At 43.7% G+C, this 24,787-nt stretch overlaps 1 protein-coding gene across 1 annotated transcript; it reads right to left on the bottom strand.

Moving 5' to 3' along the window:
* Positions 1-13,769: 13,769 nt before the first annotated feature.
* RXYLT1 (ribitol xylosyltransferase 1) lies at positions 13,770-23,776 on the bottom strand. The gene is made up of 6 exons (XM_072146607.1): positions 23,555-23,776; positions 20,825-20,992; positions 19,962-20,064; positions 15,368-15,682; positions 14,605-14,775; positions 13,770-14,316 (listed from the first exon to the last, which is right to left on the bottom strand). Exons 1-6 carry the CDS (start codon positions 23,703-23,705, stop codon positions 13,902-13,904), a joined length of 1,323 nt encoding a protein of 440 aa, XP_072002708.1. The 5' UTR covers positions 23,706-23,776; the 3' UTR covers positions 13,770-13,901.
* Between the last annotated feature and the right edge of the window lie 1,011 nt (positions 23,777-24,787).

Here is a 24,787-nt window from a genome sequence, read left to right as displayed (position 1 = left end):
CCAAAAAAGGGCTATCCTCACGTCCCATTCATCCACCTACCACCCGTTCTACCTTTATAGGTAGAATCGGGCTGGTAGATTCCCTTTAAATACAGTGAGTACATACCTAATCTAAAGGAATTTATCATCATGGTTCATGACTTTAAAATTTTCGATGGTGAATTCTTTATCCAGGTGAGGGGTGTCAGCATGGGAGCTAATTATTCTCCTTCACTAGCAAACCTCACCATGTCCTGGTGGGGGGAATTCACCATTTTTATAAATAACAATCCCTTTGTTGATTCCCTAGTGCAGTGGTGGCGAACCTATGGCACTGGTGCCAGAGATGGCACTTGGAGGCCTCTCTGTGGGCACACGGGCTGTCTCCCAGGCACAGAGTTTGCCTGACATGGCACCTTCCTGTAGCCTCAGGCAGTCCAAGTAGTGCCCTTCTGTTTTAAAGTGACCCATCCTGTGCTGCTTGGTCCTGTCCAAAGAGTGAAAAGGTGTCAGATTGGAGCTCAAAAAATTCTGGTAGCAAAAACTTTGTTACTGCCTAAATTGCCATGTTGGCACTTTGGGAAAAGCTAGTGTTTTTTGGGTCTCATTTTGGGCACTCGATCTCTAAAAGGTTCGCCATCACTGCCCTAGTGGGATATGGCAGCTACATAGATTCTTAAATATACTCAGGATAACAAAATAACACATTCTCTAATTCAATGTTATTAACAAAAATACAGCATTTCACAGATATAATTCCAACCTGTCTCTATTTCGGTTGCCTCTGAACCCAACCCTGAATATTCTGACTTAAGGGCTGGGTAGACATATTGTTCTCCTGTCTGATGCTACACTGAGCTGCTCTCTGCCTCCAGCCCCCAACTTATTCCAAGACAAGCTCACACAGAGACTTCCTGTCGGCTCTAGGAGAGTAAAGCTACAAGCGACAGACAGATAAGATCTTTATCCAGATGCGGGGGGAGGGATGCATATAGCAGAGATGTGTATGTTATGGCTGTGATAGCAGAGCTTAGAATATCATGTGTAATATGTGCAACACCCTCGCCGATGCAAGGCAGAGGGATTGTTGCGAATACGTCCCACCATGTAGCTTGCAGCCTGTGAAGGGTCTAATCAACCCCACAGCAGGTCACTACATAACACAGATGATAACTGCAGTGGTAGAATCTGCCTGGTTGTTTTCTGTGATGTAATTCCAGCAACCAATCACATGTGTTATACTTTGTTTCAGTGAGCTGAGATGTAATTGGAGGAGTAGCCACCACCTGACCAGTGGGAGTAACAAAACCCCTGGTCAGGAAACTTCTAGAGTGCAGTCAGACCAGGGAGTCTGAAGAGAAGCAGACTAGAGTTAATCCAGTACAGAGCAGATTAGAGACTCTGAAGAGTCAGTGCAGCCAGCACACCAGACCAGAGCAGGTGAGCCCAGCTCCCTGTCTGAAGAGTGGAACTAAGAGTTAGTCAGAGAGAGGGAAGGGGTATCATCCTACCTTCAAGGGTGATACCTGAAGCAACCCCGGACAAGCTGAAGCTTCCTACTAGGACACAGCTATCTCCCAGCCTGCCCATTGCATCCAGGCTGATGATCTCCATCCTGTGGCTCCCTCCAACTGCATCTTTAGCATTCCACCATTCTGTCAAGGCACGTTGCTACGGTTCCTGTCGGTTCCAATAAAGAACTGTAAATTGTTTTTGTTCAACGTCTGCCTCCGTCTGGTCCCTGCTACTACGGTTGTCACCATCACGGGCACCCTGTCCACCACACAGAGACTCATACTCTAGACATCAAAGGGTTGCCCCAGGGAGAACCGCTATTGCAGCCTCTCCCTCATCATTTCTTGCCAACACCACCCTGCTGGAGACCTACCAGGCTGTAGGACAGCCCTCCGGTTCCCCATACCAAGCACCGTGACACTAGCGTGCCTAGGCCGCAACTGCCAGCCACTCAGGTACTGCGGGCCCCGGCTGTATCCAGGCCCCAAGAAAAGGCTAGGCCCCGGTGGGGGATGTTGCATATGCATCTCATGGATCTCATTATCTCTCATCTCTAATCTGTCTCATTTCTCTTTTTCTATGTGTCAGATACTATTGAATGTTCAGAAGCTAAGTGAAAGTGTATATAAATCTGATAGACCTTAGAATCTAAGCACATTGTCAGAACACAACATCTCATAGCACAGATAAATCATAATGGGGCACTTTTAGTGAGGCTTTGCTCCACACTTTTTTCGGACTGTGCCCTATCTTCAATGGTAAAATGGCTTGCACAGGTATTTAAGTAGCGGGTGCCTTGTGATTGTGTAGTATGTAACACTTTTTGTGGTGCAGCTGTGCTGGCTTCCATGCAACACAAATTAGGGGGCATGCCGCCAGACAGTCCGACTGATTGCTGGAGGAGCTATATAAAGAGATTGCTGGGGGGCTGTATATAGTGGTTACTGGGAGCTGTATATAATGATTGCTGGGGGAGCTGTATATAGTTATTACTAGGGGGGCTGTAAACATTGATTGCTGGGGTGGCTGTATATAGTGATTGCTGGGGGGCTGTATATAGTGATTGCTGGGGGGCTGTATATAATTATTGCTGGGGGAGATGTATATATTGTTTACTTGGGGCTTTATATACTGATTATTGGGGGGCTGTATATAGTGATTGCTGGGGGGCTGTATAGAGTGATTACTGGGGGCTGTATATAGTGATTACTGGTGAAGCTGAATATAGTGATTGCTGGGAGATCTGTAAATAGTGATTGCTGGAGGAGGTGTATATAATGATTATTGGGAGATGTATATAGTGATTGCTGGATGTGTTGTATATAGTGATTACTTGGGGGCTGTATTTACTGATTACTGGGGACTGTATATAGTGATTGTTGGGGGAGCTGTATATAGTGATTGTTGGGGGAGCTGTATATAGTGATTGCTGGGGGTACTGTATATAGTGATTGCTGGTGGAGCTGTATATAGTGATTGCTGGAGCTATATATAGGGGTTACTGGGGGCTCTATATTGTGATTACCTGGGGGCCCCTATATAGTGATTACTTGGGGCTGTGTATATTGATTACTTGGGGCTGTATATAGTGATTACTGGGGGGCTGTTTATATTTATTGGTGGGGGCTGTATATAGTGATTACTGGGGTAAAAGGGCTGTATACAGTGATTGCTGGGGGGCTGTATACAGTGATTACTGGGGAGGCTGTATATAGTTATTGCTGGGGGGCAATAATGTAAATAGTGATTGCTGTTCCCTGTGTGAAATACATTCAATGGGGACCACCACCAGATTTTGCTCCGAGGGGCCCCCACCAACCTTAATCCGACCCTGAAAGGAAGACACCGTTTTTTTTACAAATGCTGGATTGCGGCTTGTTTGTTTTCATGGACTGAATCTTCCTGCAGATGAGGCAATAACAAAATAGCTAAAAATACCATTAAAGTTGGAAGAGAGCCTTGTCTGGGTCAGTACCCTAAGACACCAACAGTTACAGGAGCACAAAAGTGTTTGGTATCCGAGTAAAACTCATTCAAGTTTGCCAAGTCGGCCTCCTCAGGTAGCATAGATTTTGTTAAAATTTTGTTCACCTAGGTAATATGTTGGTACTAAGATGCCAAATATTCATGTGAAAAGCAGACACAGCAACAATTACATTCTACAGTGCTTACTTAGTGAACCTGCACTGCATTTTCAGTGATGCTTAATCTATTCATAATTACAATTATAGCGGTTTAACACTAAAAATATGCATTATTGCAAGATTGCTGTCAAATAAATGCCCAATGAAAAAAGGTTGATCAAACTATGTTCTTTGAAAAAGATCATGTAGGAACTTGAAGGGAAATGAATGTTTTTGAGTTAGACAGATAAATTTATGTTGGTGTGCCATACAGTGGCATAACAAGACACTAGTAGGCCCCACTGCGAACTTTGAATTGGACCCCCATATAGCTAATATTGCACTGCCCCCCCAAGTCCTGCACATTACACATGAAAATACACATATATGCTACAATGACATATACTCACAGCACCATACTCATACACCTAATACATAGTGTCCAGCAGCAGCCTCCACTCAATGAAATGTCCAGTAGAAGGCTCCATTCCGTGAAATCAACAGCAGCTGCCTCCATTCAATAAAATGACCAGCAGCAGCCTCCAATCAATAAAATATCCAGCAGAAGCCTCCAATCAATAAAATATCCAGCAGAAGCCTCCAATCAATAAAATGACCAACAGCAGCCTCCACTCACTAAAATGACCAGCAGCAGCCTCCAATCAATAAAATATCCAGCAGAAGCCTCCACTCAATAAAATATCCAGCAGAAGCCTCCACTCAATAAAATGACGAGCAGCAGCCTCAATGAAATGACCAGAATCAGAATCCTGTAAGACAAACTTACATCTGGAATACTGTACATCAAACTACCACAAAGTCTGAGTGCAGGCTGACAGAACAGAGCAAGAGGGCAAACTAACCCTGCGCTGATCTACCAACTAGACCCTACCAAGGCAGAAACCTCCTTGAAGGTAGGGAGCCTCTGCCGCAGGAACCTCCTATCTACCCTGCAAGGTCCCGGGAGGTGAGAGGAACCCGAATAGGTCTGTCAGCCGCAGTGAGGTGGTACAGACAGAAAACTGCAATGAGGGAGTTAGGACAGTATTCAGACAGAGGGAAAAAACAGGACAAACAAGGATGAAACAAGCGGGGTTCAAGAAAGCATAAGAAACCAAAGCAGACACGAGGAAAGAGAACTAAAGAAGTAAAGACACTGAACATAGAAAGGTAAGCAAAACCGCTGGGTCACACCAGAGGGTTCATCAAGGTCAAACCACTAGACAAGGGAGCGTAACCTAACTGGTGAATACAATACCAGGGTAAAGCAAACAATGCTACAGGAGACCAGGAATCCAGCTAGGCTGTAAGTTCCAGAAGGACAAACACTGGCACAGGTGGAAGGTCCAGATCCAATTTATGCAGTCTGAGATTCGCCCCCAGAATCCCACAGGAGCAGGAACCCAGGCTGACTCAGACGACAGACAGCTTTAATTTCCCTAAAGCGCACGTGTCCTGGATGCCCGCTGCCCCACGCGTGCAGCAGGGTTAACTCGCTGAGGATCAGGGGCGAAACCTGCGCGGAGACGTGCAGAAACTCGGGGAGGACCGCTAGCATTGTCAGCATGGAGGGTAGAAGGACCAGCAGATGAGGTGTCCCTTCCAGCGGATCAGACAAATCCATTCAATAAAATAACCAGCAACAGCCTCCACTCAATAAAATGACCAGTAGCAGCATCCCCTAACTAAAAACATGTTTTACAGAAGCCTACACTCACTAAAAAAATATAAATTAGCAGTCACAGGGCCCAATGTATAAAAAAAATTAAATCAGTACTCACCTCCCATGCTCCCTTGTATTCTTCTCCCGTAGTTTCCTATGCAGTAGAACGGACAGAATCAAGTCTGTGCACTCTGCCCGTGCACACTGTATGATGTCACACAGTGTGCACTGGGAGAGCGCACATTCATGCCTCTGCCTGTGTGCTCTGATATTATATATACACTCACCGGCCACTTTATTAGGTACACCTGTCCAACTGCTCATTAACACTTAATTTCTAATCAGCCAATCACATGGCGGCAACTCAGTGCATTTAGGCATGTAGACATGGTCAAGACAATCTCCTGCAGTTCAAACCGAGCATCAGTATGGGAAAGAAAGGCTATTTGAGTGCCTTTGAACGTGGCATGGTTGTTGGTGCCAGAAGGGCTGGTCTGAGTATTTCAGAAACTGCTGATCTACTGGGATTTTCATGCAGAACCATCTCTAGGGTTTACAGAGAATGGTCCGAAAAAGAAAAAAACATCCAGTGAGCAGCAGTTCTGTGGGCAGAAATGCCTTGTTGATGCCAGAGGTCAGAGGAGAATGGGCAGACTGGTTCGAGCTGATAGAAAGGCAACAGTGACTCAAATCGCCACACGTTACAACCAAGGTAGGCAGAAGAGCATCTCTGAATGCACAGTACGTCAAACTTTGAGGCAGATGGGCTACAGCAGCAGAAGACCACACCGGGTGCCACTCCTTTCAGCTAAGAACAGAACAGGCTACAATTTGCACAAGCTCATCGAAATTGGACAGTAGAAGATTGGAAAAACGTTGCCTGGTCTGATGAGTCTCGATTTCTGCTGCGACATTCGGATGGTAGGGTCAGAATTTGGCGTCAACAACATGAAAGCATGGATCCATCCTACCTTGTATCAACGGTTCAGGCTGGTGGTGGTGGTGTCATGGTGTGGGGAATATTTTCTTGGCACTCTTTGGGCCCCTTGGTACCAATTGAGCATCATTGCAACGCCACAGCCTACCTGAGTATTGTTGCTGACCATGTCCATCCCTTTATGACCAAATGTACCCAACATCTGATGGCTACTTTCAGCAGGATAATGCGCCATGTCATAAAGCTGGAATCATCTCAGACTGGTTTCTTGAACATGACAATGAGTTCACTGTACTCAAATGGCCTCCACAGTCACCAGATCTCAATCCAATAGAGCATCTTTGGGATGTGGTGGAACGGGAGATTCGCATCATGGATGTGCAGCTGACAAATCTGCGGCAACTGTGTGATGCCATCATGTCAATATGGACCAAAATCTCTGAGGAATGCTTCCAGCACCTTGTTGAATCTATGCCACGAAGAATTGAGGCAGTTCTGAAGGCAAAAGGGGGTCCAACCCGTTACTAGCATGGTGTACCTAATAAAGTGGCCAGTGAGTGTATATGGCACCAGCGGCACCACACCTTTAACAAATGAAGGGAAAGTTACAACGTACAAAGCATAAAATACATTGCAATAGGTAGTGATGATATTTAGAAAAGTGAAAACATGGAAGCAAATTACCACAACAAATGGGAAAATGTATAACAGGCTAGTGCGGTAAGCTTAGTATAATTGGATTTGCCTGCTCAATTTCTTAATTCCAGGGTGAATAATCAGTTTAATCAGCTCTAGCACTCTTAACTTAATAAATAAATGACACAGTAGTTATTATAGCTGCTACTGAGCTGTAGTAACAGAATGCTAACAACCAATATGTGTTTTTTTCTAGCAAGAGTTTTAATTACATATATAACATATATTCTATCTGAATTACTAGGAACCATTTCCTGCTAACTACATATAGTATCTGATGCAGAGTATATTTTCACACTTGTGAAGGTAGTTCCTGCATGTTTAGATTAGGCAGAACTCCCTCTACTACCATACCAGGAGCACATAGCCTGACTACTGTTGTAAAAGCCCATAACAGAAAACTATGTAAGTAATATTTTTTGCATGTAAGGGCACCCTCATCAGGACACATATGGTATTTAACACCCTACCTGTCACCTTACTAAAGTACCGTAAGCAGCTCCTAGTGCTACTACTGATGTAGCAGACTTCGGATAACGCTAGCAGACACTGCCGCAATTTACACTAGAAGCGTATTCATGTGGGGCAGGGGTTAGCCTATGTTCATACAGATCTATCTACATATGCATGTATATATTAAGATACATCTGGGTAATACAGTGGGTATGGAAGATATTTGGATCCTTTTACATTTTTAACTCTTTAATTGCAGCCAATTGGTAAGATAAAAAAAGTTATTTTTTTGCTCATTAATGTACACTGTGTACCCAATCTTGACGGATAAAAAACCCCCAGAAATGTAGATATTTTGCCAAACAACAAAAACTTAAATATCATCATAAGTACATCAGACACTCTTATTTAACTCACATGTTGTCCATTTCCTTCTGATCCTCCTTGAGATGGTTGTACTCCTTCATTGGAGTCCAACAGTATTTAAAAAAAAATTGATTAAACTTGATAAGGAAAGGCACAAACCTGTCTATAAGACCTCGCAGCTCACAGTGCAGTCAGAGCACATGAGAATCATGAGATCTAAGGAACTGTCCAAGGAGCTCGGAGACAGAATGGTGACAAGTAACATATCTGGCCAAGGTTACAAAAGAATTTCTGCAGCACTCGAGGTTGGTTAGAGCACAGTGGCCTCCACAATCCTTAAATAAAAGAAGTTTGGGACGACCAGAACCCTTTCTCTACCTGGCCATCTAGCCATACTAAGCAATCTTAGGAGAAGAGCCTTGGTGAAAGAGGTTAAGAAGAACTCCAGCATCACTGTGGCTGAGCTCTATAGATGCAGTAGGGAGATGGGAGAAAGTGCAACAAAGTCAACCATCACTGCAGCCCTACACCAGTTGGGGCTTTATAGCAGAGTGTGCCAAATGAAGCCTCTACTCAGTGCAAGACATATAAAAGCCTGCATACAGTTTGCAAAAAACTTTTGATTGGCCCGCCGCTGCATTTTCACAGTGGCATACATCAAGAGACTTCTGAAAAAAAACGCAGCCGGCGACTTTCCACATATGAGAAGTCGCTGGCAGCAGTGGGTGCGCCGGTGCGGGGACAGTAACGCCCTGCTAACATATGCCATTATTTCAGGGCCTCTGTGGCACACCAGGTCCTGATAAATATGCTCCAATGACACTAAGCAGTGGCTTCAGAACAACTCTGTGACTATTCTTGACTGGCCCAGCCAGAGCCCTGACCTAAACCCAATTGAGCATCTCTGGAGAGACTTGAAAATGGTTTACATCAACATCTAACCTGAGGGAACTGGAGAGGATCTGCAAGGAAGAATGGCAGATGATCCCCACATTTAGGTGTAAAAAACTTGTTGCGTCGTTCCCAAGAAGACTCATGGCTGTACTAGATCAATAGGTGCTTCTACTTAACATGATGTTATGTTACTCCTGGGAATTAGAGGACTTCAATCTTCCCCTCCAGATCCTTAACATCATTCCTCCTGACGCAATGCCAGTAAGTAGGTCAGTCATAACGGGTAATTTTACCCACCCACTGTTGACACACTATACAGTACACCCTACTATGCTGTTGACCTCCTCTGCACCTCTCTACTACCTTTTTACTCACACAGGCTCAGGCTACTAACATCGCCCCAACCGACCTTTGGTCACAAAAGTCTACGCGCTCAGACGCGGTCAGTCATTTACTATATCCTGAACTCAATTAGCTTACAATTTTACCGGTCAATGAGACCCCGATTGGGGTCATATGAATATTATACTATTTAACTGAGTGTATATGTGTTTTCATTGGATATGAGATTTTTTTTTTCTGTCTTTTACATATGCACTGTCCATAATCAAAAAATATCGGTGACCCCGTTATGTTATTTCTATTAGTTTCCCATGTAATAAACCGTGTTTTTTTCCTGTCTAAACCAGTAATGATCCTCATTTCCATCCCTACCTACCACAGAACAAAACAACTCGGACCTGAAGAAGGGGAAATTCTCCCCGAAACGCGTAGTCCATATTTTCTTTGTCCCAATATATATGTTACTTGAGCATTTGTAAAATAAATATTTTATTGAGAAATTTACTAAAAACATGCACTTATTCTGTCAACATTGTGTATAAATAGCAGCACGATACCCCATCTGGTTACCCAGACTCTATCTTGACACTTCTGATCAGGAAACTTTTCCTGAATACCAGTAATTGCAGCAGCTAACAAAACGTACCCTCCAATAGTGGACAACAGGTACATTACCGGTGTATTCCCTCTTTATCACTAAACTTACTCTCTGTGCTTGTCTCTCTGTTACTCAATGTCCCATCTGTCTCTATCCTTATCCATCATACCTCACAGTTATTATAAGTTGTATTACCGTATACTCATTGCCTATAGTAACCAATCAAAGTAGAGCTCATATTAATTGACCTGTGGCAAAATAGAAGCTGAGCAGACAATGGCTCCTGTATATGGTGGTTATCATATTACCTCATATTATCTCACATATTACTTCACATCTTATCTCTCTAAGACTGTGTTCACACGTTACGGTTTGTTTTCAAACGCATCACAACAGCTCAGAAGAGATTTGCCTAATACATTGCTATCAACATTGCATTTACAAAACCTGTATGTGAACAAAATGTTAAAGAACACGTTAACATTGTGCTAACACATACATTTGTTAACACATTGTTAACATGTGTTAACATATAGTTAACACTTGTGTTTTGTAAATGGAATGTTAACAACAATTTAATTAGGCAAATCTTCTCTTCTTAGCTGTTGTGATGGGTTTGAAAACGCATGAGTTACCGCAAACAAAACGCAGCATATGAATGCAGCCTAAACTGTATTATACTCATTGCCTATAGCAACCTACTAAAGCTCAAAGCTCATATTAATGACCTGTGGCAAAATAGAAGCTGAGCTGTGATTGGTTGCTTATTGCCATTGCAGACAAAGGCTCCTAGTATATGGTGGTTATCATATAACCTCACATATTACCTCACATATAAGCTGTCTTATACTCATTGCCTAAAGTAGTGATGGCGAACCTTTTATAGACAGAGTACCCAATCTACAACCAAAACCTATTTTTATGTCTCAAAGTGCCAACATGACAATTTATGCAGTAACCTATTGATCCCAGCTGTATCAATCGTGGTGGCGTCCTGAGGACACCAATACAATAGAAGGATGATGGATAAATTTGGATTATAGCTTCCTTCCAGGGTCCCCTGAAGAGCAGGAGCTTCAATGATAATCCATCTCTGTCTACACCTTCTTGTGTAGTCCTGACAGCCAAGGAGGTGTCTCTTTAAAATAGAGCTGAGCATTACTTGTCCATGTCTGTCTTGGATTACAGGAGGAAGCCTTGAGTCACATCTAATTCTGTGCTGGGGTGAAGGCCTGGGTGCTCACAGAAAGGGCTCTGAGTGCCACCTCTGGCACTCGTAATATAGGTTCGCCACCACTGGCCTATAAAAGATCAGAGCTCATATTAATGACCTGTGGCAGCAGACCAATCACAACTCAGCTTCCACAGCAGCAGACAATGGCTCCTGTATATGGTGGTTAATAAGTGGATTTTGGAAAGCGTGGGGTGAAAATTTCAGTTCAAAACCTAGTCTGATGTCCCCTGAGTCACAGAGAGCGGCTGTGCAAAATTTGGTGACTGTGAACACAACAGTTGCCTATGGATCAACTGTAATTTTATAAACCGCTGTGGGAAAATGAAACTTGAGCTCTAATTGGATGCCATGGGCACCTAGAACAGTTCTGCTCCCAAACACTTCTGATATATAGAAAAAGTGACAGTCTGAGACAAAACGCAAAGATGGTCAGAGACAGTTGGAGAAGGACAGAGACGGGCAGACAGTTGGTGAAAGTCAGAGACAATTGGGGACAGTCAGGGACAATTGAAAACAGACAGTGTCAGAGACAGTCTGAGACAATCAGAGACAGTGGGGCAGATTTACTTACCTGGTCCTGTCGCGATCCAGCGGCGCGTTCTCTGTCCGAGGATTCGGGTGTTCGACATCACACTCGCAACGCATGCCCGAATTCAGCATGTCAGTTCAGTTCCTGTTTGCAGCGTTCGGGCCGTGCGATCCCAGGCAGCACGTGTGGCGAGTGTGATGCAAATTCATCGCATCATACTCGCAAGTGTGGAACCGGCCTAAGATGCTGCCACTGGGATTTAGAAGCTGCACACTCATAGGATGGTCATTCTGGATACAATTTATAGCAGTTGAGGATTCTCATTAAAGACACCATTTCAAATGAAGGTGATGGTGGTAGGAAATGTAAAGTCTGTTGTAACATGACATGTAGGGCACTGTCTGTTCTTCACCTATTCCCGACAATACGTAAGGGGAGGAGGCAGCGAGTGCTAAAGTCCGGTGGTTCTCAGCTTGCATAAAGTGAGAGTCACTGAAAATGTCCAGTGGTAGATTTATTTATTTATATTACTTTAAGTAGCCAAGGCAGGGGGCGTTACAGGCGATCTGCCGATTTACACTACTCTAGTGCTTCCTCTATCGCTCCATAACCAATGTCTAGACCATACTTGGAACCATTTAGATATCTGCCTGAGAGATAACTGCACGACAAGTTTTGTAGAAATCTGACACATCGTTCTAGGTGCATCCTATTTTATTTTGATGTATAAAAGACTTCTGCTAAAAGTATACAGCTGAATCATAAACAGGCAATAGGATGAGGTTTTATAATGATTACACTGCAAGAAGTCATCTGCACGCCTGTGTGGGATTCATAAAATGCAGTTTTTCTTAGTACTTTGTAAAAAGTTAAAGTGCAAAATTTTAAAATAAAAAAAAGCAATATAAAATTACCATGTACAGTGAAGCATTCTGGAACCTTTCCTTTGCATCTAATGGATTGATTGAATGCTTCCATTCCAAACCTCACCTCTCTGTTACAAAGCTACTGACAGTTTCCACACCAAAATCAGGCTGCACATCCTGAGATGAATATTTCATGAAGTTCTATTAGACACCAAGACTCCCATGTGTTTTCCTAGCCATAGATCATTTAATACATCAAAGAAATTTCCTCTATTTGTTTAGTGATTTGTAAAGAAATGCGTTTAGGCCAAACCACAGATGAGACTTACACAACTGATACTGCTGTGTTCAAAGGCTGGGATGAAAAAGCACTCGGTGCACAGTCTGGCCAAATGTTCTATTAAATCAGAAGAATTCTGACTAAATTATTGTTTCTTGACCACTGAGCTAAGCCATTACTGATTATTATAAAACCATAGCTTTCAAGACCAGTATTTTACATAATGTGTGTAATCCACAATGGTAACAGGTTAAAGAGTAATAACTGTAATGTATTATCTACTCTTGGATGCTGATCCTGACTTGTATGGTTGGTAGTCTTTGAGGCAGAGGATTCCTCATTTCCTTTAATTTTCCTACATGCTATTGTTACTTTCTGCAAGAACTTGAAGGGCATTTATTGCAATAAAGAAAACTGAGAATGGCAGCCAAGCCTGCATAACCACTACACAGTGAAAATGGTCTTTCCTGAAGATGCTTTAGCATTCGTGCAGGGAACAAATTCTAGAGCAGGGGTAGGGAACCTACGGCTCGGGAGCCAGATATGGCTCTTTTGTTGGCTGCATCTGGCTCTCAGACAGATCTTTAGACTGATCACTGGACACAGGCAGCGATGTTACCTCTGCCTATGTCCTTTGTACGACCCAGGTCTACTGGCGGGCATGTGCTGTGGCTACCCATCTACTGGCGGGCATGTGCTGTGGCTACCCATCTACTGGCGGGCATGTGCTGTGGCTACCCATCTACTAGGAGGCATGTGGTGGGTGTCAAGATTTGGAGTAGTGTACCCCCTGGACCACCACGAATGATGAAGATGTAAGCAGACACCTAGGACCGGAATCTAAGTGGCACCTGGTCTTCGCCAGAGCCCGCCACAAAGCAGGATGGTTTTGCTGCAGCATGGTACCACCAGGTCGAGGTACAGGATCAAGACGTAGATCGCAGGGGCACCTGTGACACTGGGACCAGCTATCTACTTGGGGCATGTGCATATTGTACGGCTCTTATGGAATAACATTTTAAAATATGTGGCGTTCATGGCTCTCTCAACTAAAAAGGTTCCTGACCCCTGCTCTAGAGCATAGCATTCACACTGCAGTGGGTATAGAATTATTACCTTAAGGCTCAGGCCAAGTACTGCAATTAGTGCTGTTATTTGCCCATGTACAGTGAAAACCCCTTTTAGCATAACAATACTAACCTAGGTCCTCATAGAATAGCAATGTTTTCTTGACTTAACACAACTGTGATACAAGGCTTGATAAATTCCTCCCCATCAGCATACCATACCCATAAACTGTAATACCAAGGTACAAAACTTTTACTATTTACACAAGAACTCCATGTTAAAACAAGCACTTTCAAGTAATTAATAACATAAATAGAACATAAATACAGCTATAGGACACAAGTGCATATACTGCCAATCATTGATCCTTGTGAAGAAAGGTCTTTTCAAGTGTTTCAATGAATTTATGCTTCAGCTTTAATTTGAATTGTCTGTACCATTCTAGAATCCTTTTTCTTCTTTGAATCTTTTCTTGCAAGCTCAGATTTTGTTCTTGGTTTATAATTGCAGGAAGTTCTTTCCATGATTTGATAAAAATAAATGGAGCGCCATAAGACTTCAGTAGTTGCAAAGGAGCATAACTCTTGACAGAGGAGTTTCCACAATTTCCCGGTGTCATCACATCTTCTACCACGGGAACAGAGCCATAAGAACAGGCCTCATAAATTCTGTAACACTCCGTGTTTATTCCCACTGGGCTTAAGGTAAGGTCGCTCTGTAACAGTGCATCATGATAGCTCTTATAACTTTCATTTGTTTCTTGTGGTTGCCACCTGTAAAAAATAGAAACAATAGGTTACTTTCTAATATGTATTCAGTTCTATAATAAAAATATATTTAAATTAAAGCATCAGGAGAGGTCTCAGCTGCACTACACGGGGCTGTGGAGTTGAAGTTAGGGAAATTGAAAAGTTGGAAGTTTAGCTTACTGACTTCAAACCCTCTATAACTAGAAATGGAAGGTGACTAGAATCTTCTGTTACCTGTAGACTTCATCATATAGTAGGTCACTTTTTGTATCAATAGTGTAACAAAAAAAGATTTAATAAATAAATACTTACTCATTTCTTGGGGAGATCCAACATAGCTGATCAAGACCCTCATTTCTAATCACCTCCATCAAAATTTCCCTAGAAGAGTTGCCATATACAGTTCCTAGAAAGTTACATAAGTATGGCCGTGAATCATGAACAAGGGACCAACTTGGGTCAATGACTGGAAAGTTTCTATACCTGAAATGTTAAATATAAAATATGGTTAGCTCTGTAAATATATGGGTATATAAACAAACAAGAAAACACTTAAAGGGAACCTGCCACCTTTTAGTATTCACTCAGTGCTCACAGAGCATAGTACATACAAAAACTCTTTGGCTGTGTATAAAAAAAAATTGGTTTTACAGAAAAAAAAGATGTTATATAGTACCTTTTAATGCCAAGTGCTCTGCGACTAGGCACTTGTCCCCTGGGAGTGGTTCTGTGGTTTTTTATACAAAAACTCTTTGCCAGTGTATGTACTATGCTCTACGGGGACAGGAATGCTCACGTTCCCCTGCCCTAGCAGTTCTATCCACTTCTCGATAGATAACCATACTTTACAACTATACATATTGCCTTCCGCCTGGTTACAAAATAGTTGGTGGACCACTGCATTGAGCAATTGCAATATACAATAATACCACAACAACATGAGTGTCAGATCGGGATATGCTCCTCTCCCTTCTCTCATATGCAATAATATAGCACAACAACAATGGGGTATCTTAACAATATTACCCCTTAAAACCTTATTATTCTTTAAGCTGTTAAGAGAATAAAAACTTACGTGGCTACTCCTAAGGGCCATTGGAAAACGTCTTCCTCATTAATCCACACACTGTCATAGACAAGGTAAAGAACCTCTACAAACCCTCCATTCTTCTTCAGATAGGGAAGGATCCAGTTATTACTACATTCTTCACTTCCTAGCAGTACTAGAGCAACATGTCGGAGTTTATAGTCTTGAACCAGAGTCTGTGTGTACTGAAGCCACTGAGTTGCATATAAAATCTTTGCTTGTTCTCTTCCATTGAGAACAAGGACCACATTCTGGGCTTCCACAGAGAAATAACCTGGAGCAACTGCAGGACCAGTGATGAAGCTAGAAAGAATGATGAAAAAAAAAAAGGTAAGAGAAATCAAGGAAATCTTACATTGAAGTGGTAATTGCATCCAAACTATATATATTTAGTCCTGGTGGACTAAACATGATGTAGTGCACATCTTCTAAAATGGTACTATATTACAAATGTCCACTGTAGCAGCGACTCCTGAAATCCACTGCAGATGGGGGCCGGAGGCAGGCAGGCTGGCTATGTACCGGGGGCCGACATGCAGGCTGTATACAGGGGGCAGGAGGAAGTCTGTAAACGGGGGCTGGCTGGATGGCCATATACTAGGGGAATGGCTGGCTGTATACTGGGGGGCAGGGGGCTGGCTGGCTAGCTAGCTAGCTATATACAGGTGGGGGGCAGGGGGCTGGACAGCTATATACTGTGGGTCCGGGGGCAAAAAAGGTAGAATTATTTCCAAAAAGTCAGGTAGGAAAAATGTGCAAAAAGAAAAACAAAAATAACTCCGTTTCCTGAACTAACGCTTCTGTCCATGTTCTCTGGAACCATTGCAAAAATACAAATAAAAGCCTCCTAGGACATTTTATTATGGCAATGAGACAAATAATCCCCAGATTGTGGAGATCTATGGAGGCACCAACCAGACTGCAATGGGTAGAGGCGCTGGATTCAAATAGACATGTGGAGGAATTAGGAGCCAGTGATGAACAGTACCATACCAACTGGTCCAGCTGTATTGATTTTTGGCCTACACCTGCCCTACAGGACTGGTTGACCGCGGGCGGCAACCGATCCTGGCTAGGATAAACACAGCTGAAGACCTAACTTGAATTCCACAACACCCTTTCCCCTCCTATACCTTACCCCTTCCCTAACCTTGCCCCCCCTCGTCTCTCGTCATTTTTTTCCCCCTGTTCTCAGTTAACTATAGGCAATAGTGGCAGTTCCACACAGTGTTCTGTTAATTAGTTATCACGCACCTTATTTCAAAATTTCAGATTGTTTCTCTTGAAAACATATACCAACATACTATGTACACACGATTTTAATAATCATTGCAAGATATATACATACTGTGTAAAGTGTTTTAACACCATGAAATATTCAATTAAAAAGTCTTTTGTTTTGCAAGTTTGTTTATATTTAATTTCACCATCTCCTCTTAATTTAATAATATACAGTCAATATCCATACATTCTATGCCTTTGTAAGGCCATATAAATGTGAAGGAAGTCTTCAATTCTGCCTTCACAGGTTTTGAAGCGTGTAGGAAGAGGATTTGTCATTTTTTTATTTCAGTATATAAAAAAATAAAGTTAGTACTCACCCTACGGCGCAGACCCCCAAGTTCTCTTTTCCCTGCAGCACCTCTTCCCGGCGGGGGCAGCAGATGGACGTCTATACGATCTGGCAGCACACAAACTATGATATGGTAGATTGCATAGAGATGCATCTGCCAGCCTGACCGTGAAGTATCATAGTATATAAGGCTAGAAAAAGACAAGTCCATCAGTGGTGCTGCGGGGGCGGGGGTGAGGAGTAGACCAGGGGGTCAGCACCGGAGTGTGAGGACCAACTTTGTTTTTGTTTTTTTTTTAATGGGGAGGGGCACTCTGCCGGACGTCACATCAGAGGGGGGGAGGCGGTACTCTGCCGGACATTTAATTACAAAGTAGCTGCTGCATTTCTCACCCTAGGCTTATACTCGAATCAATACATTTTCCCAGTTTTTCTTGTTAAAATTAGGTGCCTTGGTAGATTGTGGCCGGTTAATAATGATGTAATTGACTTAAAGCCATATGACAAAATCACCAGAGCTTGTATGAATACCTTTAATATCAGTATTTAAGCGAATTGCTTGAGCAAGCTTTATAATATATTATAGATTTATTGAAAATGAGGGGCGAGAATGGGTCTCTTTTTTGTGCATTTTCAATCAATAAAACCATTTGAAGATTTTTTTGTATTTGCTGGAAAATCAAATGTACTTGTCTAATTTTCGGGCAATTAGGTCATATTGAGCATTTTTTAAGAAACTTTTTAAAAAAAATTACAAAAGAAAGCAATTCTTGCAGTTTTTTTTCTGAATATCTCCTTTTTTCTTGGATAACTAACAGAACAGCTGTATAGCTTGAGGCATTATGGGTATAGTAATACCCAATGTGTTTTATAGCACTGGGATTAAATTTTTATTATTTTATTACACTTTATGTAGACAGAACTAGGAGCTCTCATTAGGCCCCTTGGCTGTAACCAAGTAATGGCACCATACCCCACAATTATGTTTGCAATTTATGTCTTCTAAGGGGTTAACATTAATTTGTACTGTTCCCTTATAAAAATAAATGGCAGGAGCATTATACAAGCTCTTTTACCTCTTGTGTCAATCCCTTCCATCCTCATAGACTGTAAGCTCTTGTGAGCAGGGCCCTCACTCCTATTTTCCATATGACTGTTTGTACTCTGTAATGTATTATATTTGTACATGTCCTCATGATTTGTACAGAATTTGATGGGGCTTTATAAATAAAGATTATTACTATTAAAAGTACAGCATTTCTTGCTGTTCCTTTCCTTGTCATCTGAGAGGGAAGAACAACAATGTAAAACAGTGGATTTATAGCTATGTGACAAATAGTAGTGATCTCCAGACGGGGGAGCAGGAACTCCCAACTATAAGCAAAGTACAAGTAATACAGAGCTGAACTACTCAGTCCAGTCTTCCATAATGGCTTTATTTTTCCAATTCACAGAATCAAATGGGGCTTAGCTTTTGCAGGACAAATTGAGTGGTGCCATTTGGAAGTACAATCAGCAGTTGTAGTGAGTATGATTGACAAGCTGAGTACACCATGCAGTAAAAATGACAAGGCCCTGCTATTCCATTCAGGGGTAGGCTACATGAATTGCATACATTTCACCTCTTGTCTGTGCACCAGACATGGGGACATGGGATTTTCTAATTTTAGGTTTCAAACCATAGCAGAATAATTTATACACATAAGGTCAGTAGAGATCGGCGTTACCATATCATTATGTGTTTGCTGTCATCAGTAGCAGCAGAACTGTAATACATTTTTATTTCAGAATTGTATATGTACTTGGTACACTCCAATGTGATATCTCTTAATTTAACCCCTTAAGGACGTAGGGTATTTTCGCTCACTTCTTGCTCTCCATTTTAAAAAAATCCATAACTTTTTCATTTTTCCGTGTACAGAGCTGTGTGAGGGCTTATTTTGTGCGTAATAAATTTTACTTTCCCAGGATGTTATTTATTATTCCATGCCATGTACTGGGAAGCCGGAAAAAAATTCCATATGTGGAAAAATCAAAAGAAAAAAAAAACCATGTGTGGTTTTTACGACTTTCACTCTTCGCTCCAAATAACACCTCTACTTTATTCTTTGGTTCGGTGCGATCGCGATGATACCAAATTTATACAGGTTTTATGGAGTTTTAATACAATTTTCAAAAATTAAACGAATGTGTACAAAAAAAATAAAAATATTTTGCCATCTTCTGATGCTAATAACTTTTTCATACTTTGAGGTACAGAACTTTGTGAAGTTTAATTTTTTTGCGAAATGAGCCGACGTTTTCATTGCTACCATTTTGAGGACTGTGCGACATTTTTTTTTTACATTTTTTATGTCATGTAAAAAGGTGTAAAAGTCGCATTTCGGACATTTTGGCACCAATTCCCGTCTCGAATGTCACCACCGTCTGTAACCGTTTTTATATTTTGATAGATCGGGCATTTTGGGACACGGCGATACCCAATGCGTCTGTGATTTTTACTGTTTTTTTATATCAGTTCTTGGGAAAGGGGGGTGATTTGAACTTTTAATATTTTATTAATTTTTCACATTTTACTCTGCCGAGTAAGAGTGATACCAGGCTTCTGGTTACATATTACAGCAAAGGGAATGGACTGGGGAGAAGTTTAAATGTAGAGCTCTAAGAACATCTAAGTCCATCTACAATCCTGGAATATAAATATATTTTTCACAGTCCTGCTTTTACTTATAAAACATAAAAAGGTATGTTACAACCTCTGCAGCTTTATATAGATTCTATTTAACCTGCCACATGCTTCATAAAGGGAATACATAAATAAAAAGATGTCAACCTGTGCAGTTAAATCTGTGATGTGCAAAAGGCAAGTAAGTGTGTTTTCTCTTTTTTGAAGTGTATGTAGTTATGAATACCAGATATCCACTATATATTATGGCCTGTTACTACAGCTATCTAGGCCTCATTGAGCCCAGTTCTGTGACCTCCTGAGACATTAAAATAGTATTATACCTGAAAACTGTTCTTCCACTTCTGAGCTTGCCCTCCCGCCAATGAGCAGTATTGTCAAGAGGTTCAAGTGGTCCTTCCAATATATGCTGCCACAAGTAATGTCCTAATGCAAATAGGGAAATACAGAAGAATAACATACAACATTTTCTTTGCCAGCCTGAAAAACAAAGCTGGGTCGCTTGGCCGCACTTGCTTTATAGTTTTTGCATAGAGCTTGTTGTGGAATTGCCTAGCATCACAGCTGGCTGCCAGAACATCAGGGGGTCTTAGACCGGCAGCACACGTGGTGTTTTGAACCCGTTTTAGGCCATTTTTGGGCCGTTTTAAGCAGTCCGTTAAAAAACGTATGGTTTTTAAAAAACGCCTTCTGATGAACCGCTGCAACGGGGGTGGCGGAGCTTCCATCGTATGCAGGTCCACAGAGTGCTGGCATATGATAAATTCCCCCCATTCTGTTTAATACAGTATTAAAATTGTTGCACTTCATCAAGTTTTTCCACAGCTTTTAGACACCTAGTTTATGGAATAAACTAAACCACAAGCAATAGAAATTGAGACTAGACTAACTAAAATTAGAAACATTTTTGTCTATTCCCTTCTGGGGTTTTGTAATATATAAAAGTTTTTTTAATAACATGTGCGTTTAATTTGAAATATATTGAAAACCAATAAACTGGATTAAACACGAAATTTGGCAAATTTAATATACAGCATCAGCCACTTCTGGATCAGTACAAGACTGGTTTTTTTTTTTTTAGATACTTTGGTGATTCTGCCCCATTGTGCGAAAACAATAGCTGTAATTCTACAAAACACAATATAGCACCTGCAAAAAAGTAGTATAAATTCTAGTCTTCGCTTACCAATAGCTGCCTTGCCCCAGATTTGCACCTGAATTTCAGGAAGTTCTTGACGAGAGTTCGGATTTAATAGGCCTTTCCAGTTATTTTCTATTTGCAACTGTGAACCCTTGTGTCCCTTTTCATCTTCTTCCCAAGGATTCCACAGTTCATTCACATAAAAGAGAGACCCTGTGGAAAGAAAAAAAAATTACATTCACACAGATAAACAATTGAATGTTGCAGACATGGCTGGCGCCAGCACCCAGGTCACCAGGGCAAGTGCCGTGGCCCCAGAGCTTCAAGAGGGGCCCACAGCGCACACTGGCCCGATCTTAAAACTCAATGACATCGGCTACGTTGTGCCGACGATGTAATTGAGAGCCGGCGTGCTGGCGCCGGGGACAGGGGGGGCGGCGCCGCAAGCGGGACCCTCCGAGGACTCTGCAATTGACAGGCAGAGCGTCTCTGTGCAGGACGCTGGCCGGCGATGTCATGACCTCACGCTGCCAGCGTCCCTGCTGTCGCACAGTAGACGCTGCCCTGAAGATTGTGGTCCCAGAAAAGGAGAAGAGGAACGCAGGATGGAGCCGTGGACCTGCATGAGGTGAGTTAACGTTTATTATTTTTCTACTGCCCACTATATGGCTCCTAACCGCCCCCTCGCCAGTGTATTAGTGTCCTCTATCCCCTGTATATCTGTCAGTACAGTGGTCACATACCTCTGCCATGTATATCTGTCTGTACAGTGGTCACATACCTCTGCCCCCCCTCGCCAGTGTATTAGTGTCCTTTATCCCCTGTATATCTGTCTGTACAGTGGTTACATACCTCTGCCCCCCCTCGCCAGTGTATTAGTGTCCTCTATCCCCTGTATATCTGTCTGTACAGTGGTCACATACCTCTGCCCCCCCTCGCCAGTGTATTAGTGTCCTTTATCCCATGTATATCTTTCTGTACAGTGGTCACATACCTCTGCCGCCCCCTTCCCAGTGTATTCGTGTCCTTTATCCCCTGTATATCTGTCAGTACAGTGGTTACATACCGCTGCCGCCCCCTCACCAGTGTATTAGTGTCCTCTATGCCCTGTATATTTGTCAGTACAGTGGTTACATACCGCTGCCGCCCCCTCACCAGTGTATTAGTGTCCTCTATGCCCTGTATATTTGTCAGTACAGTGGTTACATACCGCTGCCGCCCCCTCACCAGTGTATTAGTGTCCTCTATCCCCTGTATATTTGTCAGTACAGTGGTCACATACCTCTGCCGCCCCCTCACCAGTGTATTAGTGTCCTCTATGCCCTGTATATCTGGCAGTACAGTGGTCACATACCTCTGCCCCCCCTCACCAGTGTATTAGTGTCCTCTATGCCCTGTATATCTGGCAGTACAGTGGTCACATACCTCTGCCCCCCCTCACCAGTGTATTAGTGTCCTCTATCCCCTGTATATCTGTCAGTACAGTGGTCACATACCTCTGCCGCCCCCTCGCCAGTGTATTAGTGTCCTCTATGCCCTGTATATCTGGCAGTACAGTGGTCACATACCTCTGCCCCCCCCTCACCAGTGTATTAGTGTCCTCTATCCCCTGTATATCTGTCTGTACAGTGGTCACATACCTCTGCCGCCCCCTCACCAGTGTATTAGTGTCCTCTATGCCCTGTATACCTGTCAGTACAGTGGTCACATACCTCTGCCGCCCCCTCACCAGTGTATTAGTGTCCTCTATCCCCTGTATATGTCAGTACAGTGGTCACATACCTCTGCCGCCCCCTCACCAGTGTATTAGTGTCCTCTATGCCCTGTATATCTGGCAGTACAGTGGTCACATACCTCTGCCCCCCCTCACCAGTGTATTAGTGTCCTCTATGCCCTGTATATCTGGCAGTACAGTGGTCACATACCTCTGCCCCCCCTCACCAGTGTATTAGTGTCCTCTATCCCCTGTATATCTGTCAGTACAGTGGTCACATACCTCTGCCCCCCCTCGCCAGTGTATTAGTGTCCTCTATCCCCTGTATATCTGTCTGTACAGTGGTCACATACCTCTGCCGCCCCCTCACCAGTGTATTAGTGTCCTCTATGCCCTGTATACCTGTCAGTACAGTGGTCACATACCTCTGCCGCCCCCTCACCAGTGTATTAGTGTCCTCTATCCCCTGTATATGTCAGTACAGTGGTCACATACCTCTGCCGCCCCCTCACCAGTGTATTAGTGTCCTCTATCCCCTGTATATGTCAGTACAGTGGTCACATACCTCTGCCCCCCCTCACCAGTGTATTAGTGTCCTCTATGCCCTGTATATCTGGCAGTACAGTGGTCACATACCTCTGCCCCCCCTCACCAGTGTATTAGTGTCCTCTATGCCCTGTATATCTGGCAGTACAGTGGTCACATACCTCTGCCCCCCCTCACCAGTGTATTAGTGTCCTCTATCCCCTGTATATCTGTCAGTACAGTGGTCACATACCTCTGCCCCCCCTCGCCAGTGTATTAGTGTCCTCTATCCCCTGTATATCTGTCTGTACAGTGGTCACATACCTCTGCCGCCCCCTCACCAGTGTATTAGTGTCCTCTATGCCCTGTATACCTGTCAGTACAGTGGTCACATACCTCTGCCGCCCCCTCACCAGTGTATTAGTGTCCTCTATCCCCTGTATATGTCAGTACAGTGGTCACATACCTCTGCCGCCCCCTCACCAGTGTATTAGTGTCCTCTATCCCCTGTATATGTCAGTACAGTGGTCACATACCTCTGCCGCCTCCTCCCTTTTTGCTCACTACCCTGTGAACTCGGGACACCTGAGGAGGTCGGAAAAACACATTGTAGGCGGCGTAGAAGGAGAAGGCGCAGTACAGCAGCACTAGCACGGAGCAGCACACCTTCTTTCGGGTGAATCTCATGCTCCGGAAGCTATGTGCTATGTGAGTGCCAAAGGACCTCAGATGACGTCATGAACACATGACTAGGGCTTTGTGTGGGAGGAGCAGAGCCAGAGTTATAGGGAAGTATGGAGCAACGCAGCAAGAGGCTAATGAGGATAGCAGGGAACTGTGTGAGAAGAAGGGGAACATGGGGTGCAGGGAACTGTGTGAGAAGGAGAGGTACATGGGGTGCAGGCTGTGTGAGAAGGAGAGGGACATGAGATGCAGGCTGTGTGAGAAGGAGAGGGACATGAGATGCAGGCTGTGTGAGAAGGAGAGGGACATGAGATGCAGGCTGTGTGAGAAGGAGAGGGACATGAGATGCAGGCTGTGTGAGAAGGAGAGGGACATGGGGTGCAGGCTGTGTGAGGAGGAGGGGGACATGGGGTGCGGGCTGTGTGAGAACGAGAGGGACATGGGGTGCGGGCTGTGTGAGAAGGCGAGGGACATGGGGTGCGGGCTGTGTGAGAAGGAGAGGGACATGGGGTGCGGGCTGTGTGAGAAGGAGAAGGACATGAGGTGCAGGCTGTGTGAGAAGGAGAGGGACATGGGGTGCAGGCTGTGTGAGGAGGAGGGGGACATGGGGTGCAGGCTGTGTGAGAAGGAGAGGGACATTTGGTGCAGGCTGTGTGAGGAGGAGGGGGACATGGGGTGCAGGCTGTGTGAGAAGGAGAGGGACATGGGGTGCAGGCTGTGTGAGAAGGAGAAGGACATGGGGTGCAGGCTGTGTGAGAAGGAGAGGGACATTTGGTGCAGGCTGTGTGAGGAGGAGGGGGACATGGGGTGCAGGCTGTGTGAGGAGGAGAGGGACATGGGGTGCAGGCTGTGTGAGGAGGAGAGGGACATGGGGTGCAGGCTGTGTGAGGAGGAGGGGGACATGGGGTGCAGGCTGTGTGAGGAGGAGAGGGACATGGGGTGCAGGCTGTGTGAGAAGGAGAGGGACATGGGGTGCAGGCTGTGTGAGGAGGAGAGGGACATGGGGTGAAGGCTGTGTGAGGAGGAGAGGGACATGGGGTGCAGGCTGTGTGAGAAGGAGAGGGACATGGGGTGCAGGCTGTGTG

This window comes from Engystomops pustulosus, chromosome 4 (genome assembly GCF_040894005.1).
Source record: "Engystomops pustulosus chromosome 4, aEngPut4.maternal, whole genome shotgun sequence".
NCBI classification, from domain to species: domain Eukaryota; kingdom Metazoa; phylum Chordata; class Amphibia; order Anura; family Leptodactylidae; genus Engystomops; species Engystomops pustulosus.
Note: the sequence above shows the minus strand (reverse complement) of the source record. Positions and strands in the feature narration are given on the sequence as shown.